The sequence below is a fragment of the Scatophagus argus genome, chromosome 17, assembly GCF_020382885.2.
Source record: "Scatophagus argus isolate fScaArg1 chromosome 17, fScaArg1.pri, whole genome shotgun sequence".
NCBI classification, from domain to species: Eukaryota; Metazoa; Chordata; class Actinopteri; family Scatophagidae; genus Scatophagus; species Scatophagus argus.
The window spans coordinates 19,479,706-19,496,201 of NC_058509.1; the positions used below are offsets into that span (position 1 = coordinate 19,479,706).

At 38.4% G+C, this 16,496-nt stretch overlaps 1 protein-coding gene across 11 annotated transcripts in view; it reads right to left on the reverse strand.

Moving 5' to 3' along the window:
- Window positions 1-16,496, reverse strand: part of thrb (thyroid hormone receptor beta) — a 109,169-nt gene that overhangs the window by 6,802 nt on the left and 85,871 nt on the right. For 6 of the 11 annotated variants that reach the window (XM_046417075.1, XM_046417077.1, XM_046417073.1 and 3 more), the window contains 7 exons: window positions 16,270-16,370; window positions 16,030-16,177; window positions 15,133-15,584; window positions 14,208-14,294; window positions 13,666-13,812; window positions 12,578-12,836; window positions 5,281-11,162 (listed from right to left, as the gene is read on the reverse strand). In XM_046417075.1, the coding sequence (XP_046273031.1) occupies window positions 10,921-11,162; window positions 12,578-12,836; window positions 13,666-13,812; window positions 14,208-14,294; window positions 15,133-15,584; window positions 16,030-16,177; window positions 16,270-16,370 (1,436 nt within the window). In that variant the 3' untranslated portion in view covers window positions 5,281-10,920. Of the gene's footprint in view, window positions 1-5,280; window positions 11,163-12,577; window positions 12,837-13,665; window positions 13,813-14,207; window positions 14,295-15,132; window positions 15,585-16,029; window positions 16,178-16,269; window positions 16,371-16,496 lie in introns of those variants that run through there. The other 5 variants (XM_046417081.1, XM_046417084.1, XM_046417080.1 and 2 more) reach the window with 3 other exon arrangements.

Sequence of the window (16,496 nt, forward strand, 5' to 3'; positions counted from 1 at the left end):
ACTACTCAAATCACAAAACATCATCAGGTAGAGGTAAACTCATGTTAGCCCATGTTAGCAAGATATACTCCCTCAAATGTAGTGGCACAAGGTTCAGTTTTTGAACCAAAAAGTGATGTGGCAAACAACCCAGTGGCAGTAAAAACTACAAAGCTTGTGGTGAGGAAATATATTCCTGAATACCATAGATTGGTATTCACGATGTCAGCCAGTGATGCTGAGCTGAAAGCACAATGTGTTCAGTGTGGTGAAATCCTTTTACTGCTTCATTTTATTTTTCTCATTTATTTGGGGAGGTGGTCCTTGCAAATGTTTTGGCAGTCAGACAGTGGCCTTAAACCAGTCTTAATCAACCAAACCATTTTATTCTAACTGGAAGTAATGCAATGATGCAAAAGCAGTATACAGTATGTACTTAATTGTGGTATGTAATTAGTGGTAGTATGTGCTTGGTATTGATGTATTCTGTATGCAGTATGTGTTTGGAATGTAGTGTGGAACTGGGAAACAGTCTTTAACTGTGATTTTAACTTCAGTCACACTGAATGTGTCAGTATTAGCCCTTCCAATTTCCATTATAAAAGATTTCTGCCCTTGTCACACTACACACTACACAAAATTAGATATTAAACATGAATATTACCAACAGTTTTCTTGTAATGAGTCATTAAAATCTTGTATGCTTGGAGTACTGGCCATAAACAATGATTGTTTTAAAATGAGCAGAACTCATGGTGGCCATTGGTCTTATCACACAGTGAAAGGATTGTGCAATCCATGGCTGAGGTGTGACATTGCCTGGAAATCAATATGATTTACTACAACCCTTGAGATTGTCTAGACTTCCTGCTACATCATGGCGATTGACAGCTATGTAATTTAGAACTGTTGAATACTGAAACTAACTGTCTTTGCTACATTAATAGTGAAAACTAAATAGACTGAACCTCTGTACATGTTTTTGTGCAATCTCAATTGACTCGTGACTTTTTTTAAAGACAAAGTTACAAAGCTGTGATGGGGTGTAATAACATGAAATTTACAAAGAAGGCGATGAGCAGAGAATTTAATCCATCTGAACTTGTGAGACCTCGGAGCTCTACAGTGTGGGTGTGGTAATGTCACAATTCATCAGCAGATGGCAACAAGCAGCTTCCTCTCTGTCTCTCTCTCTGCAGCCTGGGACTCAAACACCATCTGCAGCCTGTTCATATTCCGCTGGAAACCAGATTAGATGTGTTTTCAGTTCTTTGTCAAACTCAGTACTGTCAGGATGATGTCAATAATCTAATTTGCACTTAAGTTTGGTAGAAAACCAGGATGTGGGAAGATATTATTAGACCTACTTGAACATGTTACAGAAATTTAGACTTTCCATTAGTTGGAAAATTGGTGTGTCTTAAAGACATAAAAACATTGATGACTTGCAATTTTCTACTTCTAAATTCAGTCAAAAGTGAAGTTATTGCTCTGGGCCCTGAACACCTTACAATTATCCAGTGATATAGCAATGCTAGATAGCTTAGCCATGGCCTCAAGCTCCACTGTAAGTAATTTAGACCAGGACATGTCCTTTAACTCACACATAATAAATATTTCAAAGACTGCTTTCTTTCACCTCCACAATATTGCAAAAATTAGGCACATTCTGAGTCAGAAAGTAGCAGAAAAATTAGTCCATGCATTACTTACTTCCAGGTTGGATTATTGTAACTCCCTTTTATCAGATTGCCCCAGTAAGTCTCTAAAGATTCTCCAGCTAACCCAGAATGCTGCTGCACGATTACTCACAAGAACCAGCATTAGAGATCATGTTTCTCCTGTACTGGCTTCTCTACATTGACTACTTGTAAAATTCAGGATAGAGTTTAAAATTCTTCTCTATCATTTTTTTCTTTTCTTTCTTTTTCCATTTTATTTAAAGTGCCAATTCATAACAGAGTTATCTCAAGACACTTTACAGGTGTGTAAACAACACATTAAAAAAAAGAGAAGAGAATCAGAGAGAAACAGGTCCCAGGGCAAAACCCCACACTGTGTAAGCATTTGGCGACAGTGGTGAGGAAAAACTTCCTTTTAACAGGCAGAAACCTCGAGCAGAACCAGACTCAGTGTGGGGACCATAGAAGGCTCAGGATCCAGCAGCGGTACCTGCTTGGATGAGCAGTGAAACGTCTTCAAGTCAAATCTTCACGAGTTCAGATGCCTTGCTTCAACTCTTTGAGTCCTAACTATAGACTTTGTCAAAAAAGAGAGTTTGAAGTCTACTCTTAAACACAGAGAGAGTGTTTGTTGCCTGAACTGAGACTGGTAATTGGTTCCACCAAAGAAGAGCTTGATAACTGAAGGCCCTGGCTCCATATCTACATTTGCAGATTGGTGGTATTACCAATAAGTCTGAATCTAAGTAACGCAGCAGCCTAGAGGGCTGATATGGTTCATTGAGATCAGTGATATATGATGGTGCCAGACCATGCACATATAAAGCCCTGAACGGTCAGGCACCATCACATCTTAAAGAGTTGATTGTTCACCATTATCCCACCAGATATTTACGTTCCCCAAAAGCAGGGCTACTTGTCTTCAAAACTGGATTGGGAACCAGAGCCTTTATTTATCAAGCTCCTCTGCTATGGAACCATCTTCCGGTTTCAGTCTGGGAGGCAGACACCCTCTGTACATTTAAGAGGAGACTAAAAACTTTCCTGTTTGATAAAGCTTATAGTTAGGGCTGGCCTAGGCCGGCCCCTAGTTATGCTGCTATAGACTTAGACTGCCGGGGGTCCTCCCATGATGCACTGAGCTCTCTCTTCCTCTCCCTCTCCTTCTGCACACATTTATGTCCCATTAATGCATATCACTAACTCAGCTTCTTCCCTGGAGTCCTTGTGCTTTCTCGTCTCGCAGGTTCCCATGGATCGTGGTTGGAGGTGGATTGTGCTTGAAACTCACTGCGATTACTACTGTTTAGTCTTAATCTATTTTAATTCTGTTACTAGTCTGTACAGCTGCTACCATTATTATTGTTACTAATATTGCTATCATAATCACCATAATACCTTCTGTATACTTCATTGTCATTATCATTATCTACAGTTCCAATACTTCTAGTATTATAGCTGTTGCTATGCATCTCTGCTTGTGTGCTCCTTCTCTCACCCATCACACCCATTTCCCTCTTTCTCTCTCTCTCTCTCTCAACCCAACCTATCAAGGCAGATGGCCGCCCATCTTGAGCCGGGGTCTGCTCCGAGGTTTCTGCCTTCTAAATGGCAGTTTTTCCTCGCCACTGTCGCCAAGTGCTTGCTCAAGGGGGAATGTTGGGTTCTCTGTATTGCAAAATTTAATTAAAGAGTTTGGTCTAGACCTGCTCTAATGGGAGTGTCATGAGATAACTTTTGTTGTGAATTGGCGCTATATAAATAAACTGAAGGAGGAAGGAAATGGATTAAACACTTTTGTTGGGCTTCAGGATACACACAATACATTCAGTCGGTAACATTTCATTTCTTGGTTGTTTACAAGAAAATGCAGCGGGGCACCTTTAAAGTCTCCATATGACTGCCAAGTTTTTCCACTTACCTGACCAATCACTGTACAAAGTGAGTGTCATTGTCAGTTTGTTTCACAGTTACATTGTCTGATGCAGCCCCCAAGTTCAACCAGATGTTGTCAGACAAAACAATAAGCAGTTTGCCTATTGAGGTCTTTTGGTTTACCTCATTTGAATTAATAGAGCCTCTGTATCAATGTCTGCTGTGTTGCAAAGGATTCTCAAAAAATAATTTAACTTTTTAAAGTACATTTTGACAGTAAGTATTTAAAAACGCCATAAAGAGCATTCACATCCTGAGCCACAAAGAAAGTTAAATGAATCAATAACTTTGGAAATTCAGAAGAAAATCAAGCCCTAGATAAGTACATTTAAAACATAAACAACAAAATTTTAAATGTAATTAAAAATTAAAAATAAAAAATGTTAAAAAAGCCTTAATTGTCTACTATAGCAAGATTCAAATTATATTTAAATTAATATCAATCACAAGCAATTAAAAGACAAAGGTAAAAAATTCACTGCATATTAAATTGCAACAAAATGAATGCAGAAAACCATATTGTCTCAAAACCATCTTTATTCTCAAGACCCAATTCACATTCGATGCAATCATCATCAGCCACGAGCATCAAAATCATTTCCTCTTGAAGTTCTCCACACTCAAAGCACTGTCCACAGCTGGACCATTTTCCAGTACAATGCAGAGTACAAGACAGCATCTCATCTTCTGTTTTGCTGCCACAGATTCACTCCTACACTTGCACACACTTTATCTCCCTTTCTCTCTGTGACGGTTTTCCAGTATGTGTTGAACAGCTGAGTTGAATAAGAAGACACTCATACACACAAGGAGAGAAATCTGTGTTGACGGTGGATGACATTTTCTCTGATGCTGTAACACTTTGACCAAGAAGTTGTCCTTAAATGCGTTCATGTGTAGCTGTGTTGCTTTGTACTGACAGTGAAGTCCAGCTACAGTAACAATTGATTTTTTTTTTAATTTGTAGAGCTAATGCACTGATTTAAGTGTTTTTTTTTAATTTTTTTTTTTTTTATGATTTGTAATGTCTTGCTCATTGTTCTTTTTCAGAGATGTGGAAATGGATTTGAGAGCAAGATACTGTTTTTTTTTTTTTTAACGCTATGCAAAACAATATCATGTTCATATTATGCTAACAACATCTGTAAAAAAATCTGCAGTCTGAAAATATACATCCTTTTTTTCCTTTGTACTGTAAAATAGCTTTTCTATGGTGCAACTCTTGTTATTGGTTTGTAACTGAGTAACCTTAAGAGTAACAACTCGTGGGAGAGATAACAGTGTACTGGCACCTCTTCAGGAAAAGTAAACATTTTCTGAACAACCAGTCAGCACTGACTATGTTTACATGCACCAAAAACTTTGTGCATATGATAATTCAAGTAATTATGCTTCTGGTGTGTAAAGTGTAAAAAATTTAACCACTAATACCGCTTTCTACACATCTTACAAAAGACATAACCATTTTTATCACAGACCTCAAGAGGTGTGTAATTCTATAGCCTACTCTGTATTTTGATGTTATTTGGTCAAAAATATTTGTTCAGCTTTATTTGGGTTAAAGCTGCGCAGATTATTCATTTTATGCAAGTCCAATGCCTACCTGTAGTATGACCGGATCACTTGCGGTGATGAAGCACTTTAGCCTTTTTCAGCTCTTTTTTTTTTGGTTTTATGTACTGTTTGTACTGTTCTGTTTAAACTCTTCCTCAGCTGTCTCAACAACTCTTTTATCGGGTAATTGCTTTCAGCATAATGCTCAAATGAATCAACTGTACACTACCTCCTCCTCCTCAAACTCCAAACAAAGGTAGTGGCTAGCTGGTGAACATGAAGTGCATTTAGCAGCAGTTAAAGAGCCAGATATTTTTCTCGTTGAGGAAGAGTGAATATTAGACTTACATTCATCAGGTCAGGTACACACCTCCAAATTTATGCTAACTCCATGTCTGCATGTGTAAAGAGGCAATAGTTTGAGAATACATCGTCTTTCTAAGGCCATAACTTGTCAGTTGAGTGTGATTTTCAGCTGTTTAAAAGTTCCTCTATCAAATGACCAACAAAAACAGGTTAATACAATGTTGAGGTTGCTGTATAAATTTTGGTTAAGGGTGGGATAAGATTTTGGTTGCTTACTTTGCTAAGAGTCCATTTCCTTTTAAATAGGAAATAAAACTTAGAAATGAAAAATACTTGTGCTTAGTGCCCATTTTAAATGAAAATGTCACAACCAAAGAACACTGCTGCATTGTCTGGTTTATTACTCCATTTGTAATGGAATGTGGGCTTTGTAAGTTTATCTTTAAAAGTCAATTTATGTATTTGTATTTTTTGAAGTAGGGCTTATAAATCACTTGAAAACATTAGCCTTTAAAGTTCCTAATTTGTAACCTGGGGCTGGCTGCCCAGGCTTACCTTGGGTATGACTTATGTTTAACTATAGGTCACACTAGAGTGACTTCAGAGTTCTTCAGTTTCACAAAACCATCTAATGTTTATGCTCTTTAAACACAGACTGAGATTTTGTTGCAATTTTACTTTTATAATTCACTGCTGATAAACAAAAAGGGAGAGTTCTTGGTCCCACTAATCCTTTAACTTACATTGGCCCAGCAGCCTTACTTCCTCACTCCAAGTTCATGGAAGAAAATGGTTTTCCGCAAAATGATTTTCTGCAAACGTTGATTCGTGCAAGCTAAAAAAAAAAAGAAAGAAAAAAAAAGAAAGACCGCAGGAAAGCCGTAAAAAAACTGTGCTACACACACACTACATCCACCTGCTGGAGGGTTTGTTTGGGGCAAAACAGCGGAGGATAACAAAGAGTTAATGAAGTCAAGCATGAAAAGCTCTGAAATAGCCTGACATAAAGTGGATAACTTTAGATGACTTTAGAGTTAAAAGTACCAATCAATAGCTTATATAGCAACAAAAATACTTATAATGTGACTGCAAGAAAAACGAGGACGAGACAGTTAGCCACCTGTCCAAACTGAATGAGAGTGCAGGTCACAGAGGTTGAGAGCTCACATACAAGGAGACTACAGTTTTTGTGAAAAGACCAAAAGTATCTCTTTTGAAGAGTTTTCTATACAGTTTTTCTTTTTTTTTGGTAAATTATGGAGCGAGTGTGATTTTAGTTCATGCCGAAATCTGACAACATCAGGGCAGACAAAGCTATGCATAGTCTTTGGTGTGGCTGAGGTTGGGAAACATTGTTCTAAGGTAAAAAATAAACACAGCATTTCTTACTTTCAGGTGATTATACACTAACATTATTATGAATATTATATTTCATTTCTGCCCCTAAATCCACACATTGGACCTCTAAATGACCTAGCAGTTCTCGGGGTGCACTTAAAATACTGACAGTCACTAACTGGTCAAACACAAGCCTCCAGACTGCTACAGCACACGTGCAGCTTACATTTGGACTGCTAGGATATTATGGCTTAGCAGGGGAATTTCGTTCAATGTTTAAAAAACCTTATGGAGCCGAATTCCTGAGACTAGTCTAAAAAAAGTTTAGAAAATTTTTAAAAAGAGGTAAAAGAGAGCAAGTGTTTAATGTGGTCCAGTCCAGTAAGGTAGAACATCAAACAGTAGTATGCGGTAAATGCGGCAGTAAATTACAAAAGACAACCAGATGACGCTCTCATCGTACTTTTTCATGCTTTTCAGATCTAAATTGCGAATGTCGGTTCTTCAGAGGCAAAGGAAAACAAACACACACGCACCAATGGGACTTGAAGGTCCTCGTTTAGTTCCTGAGCTTAGTTTCTGGGACCATTTGATTGGAAAGGTAAGTCTAACATAATGCATATTTGTGCAACCAGCCCCTGGTTGTGATAACTGAACAAATACATTTTTTCACTCTGTTCATCTTTTCACTGCCTGTGGCAACTGACATTCACACCCTAATCCTATTTTAGATCAATTTATCTATCAAGCATAAGTAATTTTTGATTGATTTTTAAAGTATGTCTTCTACCAGGATTACTCTGTTAACTGGTTTATTAACGGCGACAGGCAGGATCAGTCACAGGCTATCGAAGGCTCTTGCAAATGACTTAACATGGTGATAACCTCGACACGACTAACGACCGGGGTGCATGCAAACATGGCCATTGTTACTTGCCCAAATGACACTGGCTCAGCACTGCCCAGCATGTGGACTGGGTCGCCTGAGCCTGGGTGCCTATTACCCCATTCATTCTCTCCCTCTGATTGTCTGTGCATTTATTTTGAATCTGTACAGTTGTGAGGTGTGTGTGTGAGGTCCGGGTCATTCAAACACTGCAGCAAGTCTATTGCTTTGATAAAAGGCATCACTTCACAGAAAAAAGAGAAAAAAACAAACAAACAAACAAACAAACCACAAGCTGCTTTGAGGAGTAGTGTGAAGCTCGAATAAGCGAGATATACAAAGCAAATGTCTGTCACATTGCGAACAACAATACCATAATAAAGAGGCTTTTAGAGCAACAACATAAAAAGAACATACCGGCTAAAATAAAAGAAAGGAAAGAGCGCTACGTTTTTCACAATCTCACCAGCTTTTTCTGTGTACCTCGCTGACGATGAATCATACTGTTTTTGAGCCAGCCAAATTCAACTTGGCCTCAAAATCCCACCAGTCGGTCACAGTGGTGGCGTCTGACGCATATCTTATCCGGCACATGCATATATGCATATGTGCATGGGTACAATATGTGTACAGGTATACTGTATGTACTGCATTTGTGCATGTTTGTGTGTTAGTGTATATGCATGCCATCATAAGGGTGGTGGGCTGTTATACAAACAGGTATTGTTCATTTCTGCATGTAAATAACACTACAGCTCAATCAGCCATTTCGCCAACCCACCATAGCACCATGACGTCACTGTTCCACCATACTGTCTCCTGTTTCCAGACAGTTGTTGAAAAAACAAAAACAAAAACAAAAACATCATATGTGGGACTAGTGCGGCAACATGAGATGAAAACATGTAGAAGCTGCTAACCTGGACTAACACACGAGTCAGAGAGATAACTCTAACTGTGTGAGTGGCATGCACTAACAAGCAGGACCAGTAAAATCTTGGTATCCCTATGAAAGCCCTGCAGAGATTCAACAAGGAGGGCGTCATTCACTTGGTTTTGGCACAGCATGTGGCATTGTTACACAAAAACAAGTACTATATGATTGTCTTTTCCTGACATCAGTGTCATTATGTGCTTTTGTTAGCCCTGACCAGTCCCCGGCAATGATGAACAAGGTCATTTTTATGCTACTGCTGCATTTCTTTCAGTGTTGGAAGTCTGATTCATCGGCAGGCAGGCTGGTATTATAATGTTTGTGTGTCACAACGGTCCAGCTTGCTAAAAGACAGCAATAACCATGGACACAAATAAGACTTAATTCGCCCAGGTTTTTTTTCTCATGCAGCTATGACAGCATATCAGGGCCATGGAAGAAGCACAGTTTAGCACAATAATAATAATAATAAAAAAGATTTATTGGTTAATTGCTGGTTGTTTTATAAACTTGTTTTCCAGAGATATTCATTTCACTATCACATAAGGCTAATAATGCAGAATCTGGAACTAAAGAATGTTTTAGCATTTTTACTTAAATGATTAACTGCCAAAATAGTCAAATGGATTTATCAATGCAGTTCTGCATTTGTTGTATATAATCTGTTTTGGATTTTAGTGAAAAATAATGCCCATATGTCACATATGTGCATCACAGACAAACAGTTTCTATCTGTTTGACAGGCAAATATTAACACATTCTAGAACATGATTTATGCCCTTTGTCTCGTTCCAGTAGCACCCACTTAAAAATATTGCGTAGTTCCTATCCATGTTGCAGCCCTTTCCAAAATTATCAATGTTTGCCTGATATTTCATATGTTTCTTATTTTCTTCCAAGAGCAGCGTGATACATCCCCAACAGTCCAAATTCAGTGTAAAATGTAATGTGGACCTGATCATTCCAAGATGTTCTATGGAAGTTAAGTTGTGTTTAAATTAAGAATTGATTTTTTAATGGTGCTTTATTTGACACTCTCTATAGATAAGAACATACCATATATCAGAAGTTTTTTGTTCAAAGAAACGTACAGATTTTTCTTGCATATTTTGGACTTAGGTTTCAGATAAAAATCTTTGCATTCACTTGGATGCTTTTTTCCGCCTTCTTTAAATCATCCCCTTTCATTTTATGAATTGAATTTTTTTTTATTCTGCAATGGCCTTAATATACTGTCATAGCGCAACAGATCATGTCCATGATATTTAGTAATCTTTGCTAGGCAATTAGCATAGCACATTAGCAACTGTCAGCATACGTTCACTTTTCAAAATTGTGTTTAGCTACTTACCACAAAGGTAGGTACTGAGCAAATTATGCTCACACCGTACTGAAAAATGTTTCTGTGTTTTGAGGATTACAGACAAGTTTAACAGTATTGTTGTGTAGTGTTAATAGTGCATGCTGCCATATCAATAATGTCAATAACGGCTTCTCAGTAAAGACAATGCTGCAAACTCTTGCTCAAGCTTCTTACCCTGAGTTGTGCCATGATTTGCTGTTCTCTCGCAAAGTTCTGACTGTTCCAACATCTCTGGAATGTAGCATTTCAACTTAAATGATGTGAGACTATGCAGAGACTTACAAAGACCTGTGAGATGTGATCCATTAGAATGAGTGTTGCAGTTACTGGGTCAGGTAACAGTATGATGATGAGGATCTGAACAGTTCAGACACCCATTAGATGGATGACTGACTACATGACAGTTGATCTTAACCCACAAATGGGTCCAATAAAGTCGAGCAATGTCTTGTTTTGTGTATCAGGTAAGCAGCCATTTTAACTTTTTAACGTAAAGGAAGGAAAATACATTTGCATGGTTTCTAATGAATGAACAAGTGTTAATAAAATCACCATTATGCCAACTGTACAATCATCGACACAAAAAAAATCTACAGTAAAATCTGAGGTGAGAGGTTATGTCCACAACAATAAGAACAAAAACAAAAACAAAAAAAAACAACAACAAAAAAAAAAAAACAAAAACAAAAATGCTATTCACATGTACCCGCACTGTAAGGAATGGTTCCATCCAAAACTAGACCAGAGAGCTACTCCTAAACTATGGAATGAAGTGACACTCAGTAGTGCTAATAGAAAGTTCATTGTGACGGGCCTTCTGCTGGTTCCACCCCTGAGACCACCAGGGTTCCCAGGCGCTGACGTATGTGCACACACATACACACACACACACATACACACATACATACATGCACGCGCACATACATACATTAAAATCCGCTGGTCAGTCCTCGAAGACCTCCAGGAAGAGAGGAGGGAATAGCTCAGTGGGACACTCCACTTTCATGTGAAGGAATCGGCTGGCGTGGCAGGCACCGATCATCCGCAGGTCTGTCACCTTCATTAGCAGCTTGGGCCAGAAATGCGCCACTTTGTGTTTGCGGTAGTTGATGTAATGTTCAAAGGCCAGCAGGAACTCCTCTTGGCAGCGTTCGATTCGCTCCACGCTAGTCAGACCCGACCGATCTGATGTTAAAAAGACATCGGCAATGTTGTTAGCTAGTGTAACACAGGGATTTAAAGTTGGAATGTCTATATTATATGAGAGGAAACAAGAGAAGCTTGATCATTATTAGTTCCTACTGAATTAAAGGAGAACTAGAATTTATTACAAATTGTGTTTTCTTTTCATGGCTCAGTATTTAGCATAACCACACCTCAGAAGAAAAAAAAATCATGTGATATAGCCTGTGTACTCTCACATTACATTCTATTTTCCACTTTTTTCATAATTTAAAAGTAAAAAAAAAAACAAAAACAAAATCACAAACCATATCAAAAAAGTTCATTTATGCGCACTCACGTTCAGTTAGACCTCCACCTACAATGGTTTGGATAATCTGACTACACAGTTTGGAATCTGGCTGATTGTCTGCCTTTGCTGTTGTGACATCTGATTCCAAGCATCAGCTATTACTGGTGTGAATAATAAACTAGAATTCACCTGAAAAGGCCTGGTAAGTTTCAGAATTTTAACTTTAATTCATATGAATGTAATATTGCTAGAATCATTGGATTCTCTCACAGCAGCAAAGTAAATCAACAACGTGCTCTCGTATTAGTTTTATATATCAGTTCACTATTTGAGCTAGCTATAATGATGTACCTATGCATAGATATCATGTCTGAAATGAATGATGTCAGTTGTTGTTGGGCAGGCATGATTAATTTTTGAAAAGAATGTTTCATTTCAGAGGCTTTTTCTGGTATGAATTGAAAATAGTTGTAATTTGTTGTAATAGTTTTAAACTTACTCACAAAAATGCTCAAATCTAAAGACTCTGTACAATCCAGAAATATTGGTTTCAACCCTCCACTGTTGAAAATGGTATTGATTAAAGCGCAGTGTCTACTGAGAGTGTGTCAGAAGAAAAGACAGATGGACAGGTTATCCCTGTGTCATGTGTGTACAACACACAGCAGAACTGTATTGATCTTCAATGAGATGCAGAGCATCACACACAAAACCAAAACCAAGCTGGCTGAACAAAGCTACTCACAATGATTATGGTGATTAATTGATTGAACTCTAGTTTTTATGGATTTCATGTCAGAAAAATGCTGTCGACACAATCTGTGCAGGAGAGAACAATGTATTGCTAATGAAATAACATTGCCTTGAGACGCAAGACCTTTGTGATAAGTGACAAATTATTACTTTACTCTATAAAAATGTAAACATATAATCTTGTATCTTAGCTAATTGTTAAAATATTGATTTAACCAGATAGCATGAAGTAAAATACACAGCCTAGAAGAAAAATGAGTTTGGAAATAAATGGCATGCCTCGGAAAATGGTCAGCAGTCATGTAACAAACAAGCCACTGTGTTAAAATAAAGCCAAAATCCTGTAAAGAAAGTCCGGACAGCAGGTGCTTACCGGATGAAAGCAGGATAACAGCCTGTAGAAGAGCCACCTCAGAGTCATCCAAGTTAAAGGACGAGAGCGACACGCCAAGGTCGAAGATGGCATCTGAGACTACGCCCAAACCTCCATTCTTAAGCTGACCTCGTGTGACTGCCATCTCGCCGTTTAGCGTGAGGGTCTCACTCTCCGGATCATAGCGAACGGCAGCTCGCAGTGACATGATCTCCATGCAACAACCTTTCAACAGGATGATCTGGTCTTCACAAGGCAGCTGATTAGAAAGAGGAACAGATAAGCTTCATTAGTGGAAGAATATGGTCAATGTAGCTATAGCATGCACAGCCTTAGTTCGTATAACAGATGAAAATTCAGACTTCAATAGAGTTCAAAGCTTCAAACATTAAAATAACTACAAATATATATTTCTACTCTGAAATTTAGCATAAAGAAGCAGCTGACGGTTCGCTGGCTAAGTACTCAGACTTCTAACTGAACAAAATCTAACTGAACCATTTACATACGTTAACATGAGTTTCTTTTTTTTTTTTTATCAAGAAACTAATAGATATCCTATTATATATTATTATAACACACATTATATTATAACACTAATCTGACCTTATAGTATGGTTAGTACGTGTGAAATAACATTTCCAGCAGAAATGACATGTTCCTAGCTTGCTCTGTACTGAATTTCATCTCTTTTCTAAAACTTACCAACTTTTTTGTTCTTATACTTTGGAACAACTATCTCTACAAAAATTATATTTATACCTATATTTAAAATGAAGCTCATGAGTAGAAGACATTGCAAAACCAGATCTTTCTTTTTATAGGTTTGTATATTCTGTGTAATTTTCTAAACATCCAGCTAACTTTAATTGAAGATGAAGCTGAATATATATAATAAATTCTAATCTTGAGGCTTTTAGTGATATCATACTTGAGATAGCGAAAATAAAAACATTTAGAAACATTTGTGAACACTGAATCCCTTAAATGTGTTAAAGTCAAACATGACCTCCACTACTCTAACAGGAGGGAGCATTAAGAACTCTGTACATTTTGTAAAACTTGGTCAAATTTGCGACTCTACTTACCTCACAAAACATAGGCAGTTTTTTGGCAAAGTCCACCACTCGGGTTATGGCAGGGGTGATAATTTTTGTAAACTGACTAAAGGCTTCTATATCCACTTTGTTTCCTTCAGGTGCATTGACCATGGACGCTTGACCAATATCCTCAGGCTAAAACAGAAAATAGATAAGGTCAGGATTTGAACAGTTTGAATACAAAAACACAAAAATAAAACACCATGTTGAATCAGTTCTTATTCTTATTAAGAAAGTCACTGAACTTAGCATTATGTAAGGAACAGGTTAAGGTAAAATGAGGACTGTGAAGATTAAATGCTTAAATACGGAAATGGAAGAACTTTAAGGTGGGATACATAAAAGCTGTTGGCTTAGTGGCTTAGTTTTGATTTAGTTGGCAAGATTTTGACTGGGCAATGTGATGTAAACATGTACAATGGGAACACATCACTCTGGACACTCATGTATCTGTTGCACTTAGTTAAATGTGTCATGCATGTAAACGACTATAAAGTGATATATTCTCATATTTTTGTCTGTTGTCTTACCTTAGTTTCCTTCACCCCCGCTGCACTCTGGTCAGAAGTATAGAATAAATTACATGTTATTTCATTAAGAAGCATAGCTTCCTCGACCTGTTGGATAATCAACAGGAATCGTGAAGTTTCAATGAAGAACCTGTGTCAATCCAACTAAAAAGAAAACAAGTTAAAACTGAGGACAGATGAAAGAGTGCAGATAGAAAACAAGTGAGGACAGGTATCAAAGATGGGTTTCTATGGACAGATTCAGGCTCAGGACCACAACTTCGAGCAGGTCCTCAGAAACACTCGAACGACCTTCAACGACGAATATTTGAAGAAAACGTCGGGACTGTGATAGAACGCTTACGCAAATTCAGTTAATCAAAACTTCAGTTAGTTCTCCTAAACGTGAACGCTACTTTACAGTTGGGCTAAATATCAGGTAACGTGATGAAAGTGCAAAAATACTGAAACACGTTCAGCTATATTCATGTTAAGCGATGCATTCATGGCTTTCCTGGAAAATTTAAGAAGTGTCACTTCCACACAGTACTGTCAACATTTCAGAATAGGTCACAAATTCCACAACGAGAGCTTTGAATAATAACTGAATAACAACTGTGTATCAAAAATGCGGGTTAAAAAGACACTCCATTTCAATTCTGTGTGAGTGTATGAGTGTTTTTTTCTGATCCCGCCATAGAAACCCAAGATAAAGTCAACAGTTGAGACAGAATTTCAGTCTGGACAGAGCGATTAGACTTTACAGAAAAGAAAACAAAATTAGTCAAAAAAGGGTGAGGCGTGAAATCAAAAGCTACAAACACAAAGAGAGAAAAATGAAGCACGACGAAAAAAGCAAGTTATTAGTATTAGTCATTAAGGATCATAAAAGACAAAGAACAAGATGTTCCATAATAAATTAGTGCTGCTGCGTTGAGGAACACACTTTTCTCCATCGTCCAGCTAATTCTCCCCACTCTACAAGGAGATACAAAAAAACACATGGACATATTAACACAGGGAACAGTGGAAGAGTGGCTGTGGTGGAGGTGGAGGAGACAAGGGGCATGATGTGGAAGGGGTCTGTTGTGAGGGATGGGACTGGGAGGTGGTGGGGGACATTGGATAAGGAAGGGTAATCAATACAATGAAGGCTGTGGTGAGGAGGAGGGGAGGGAGGAGGATGTCTCACCAGGAATTTCCGCTTCTGCTTCCAGTGGTTGCCCTGGGCGTTTGTGGCCATATGGGCCTCAGTCACCATACGGATGAGGTCCCACTCCTCCTGGGTGGGCTCTAGTCGGTCCCATACCGTCTTCTGCAGCTCCTCTTTCCGACGGCGCTCCCGGTTCTCCTCAATTAGCTTCCGCTTGGCCAGCCTCTTGCTGTTGTCCAACACCACTGGAGAGGGGGAGGGGCAAGAGCAGAAGAAGAAAAAAAGCAAGACAATGAAGTGAACAGGGAGAAGATGTACGAGGGAAGAACATGAAATGATGAATTGGTGATACAGCTGAAAACACAGGGCAAGGCTGTTTCAAATACAGTCCCAAAAGCACACATAAACTGATGGAACACAATATTAAGTTGCATGGACATATTAGTGAAGGCTTGAATATCAGGGTAGACACAATCGTCACTCATTTTCACAGCTTCTTTTGGTCAGTGACACACCACCATGTTGCATTTTTGACTTTCTCAAGTTTAATAAAAGTTTGGGCAGCAAATGCTCATGGCACATTGCCGGTATTCCACAAACCTTTTGCTAATCTTTGGCTTAATATATGATGTAAATGCCAAAAGGTAAAGGTTTTCAGGTTTTCATCTGTGTATGCTGGGCAAAACTTACAGTCGGTAGCCATTCCCACCGCAATGCACTTCTTGAAGCGACATTCCTGACACTGGTTTCTGGTCACCTTGTCGATGACACATTTCCCCTCGTACTTACAAGCGTAGGTTGGGTTGAGATTCTTCTGGATTGTTCGCCTAAAGAAACCCTAGAGAGCGGACAGGCACGTGCTCAGGAATGCCTTGACAAAAAAATTCACTGAACAAGGTTAATCAACTAAAAAATACACTCTTGTGTTACCTTGCAACCTTCGCAGGTAATGCAGCGATAGTGATAGCCTGTGGCTTTGTCCCCGCACACTACACATAGCTCATCCTTATCCAGGTAACTTGGAATGTAACCTGAAGAGAAGAACAAATAGTCACTATTAAATTTACTGGAAAAAAAAGATGAATTAATTTTTATGCTTGTCTAGAGCTATTTTTGGTGACCACTGTGGTTTCATTCACTGAGGCTCTCACATGTTC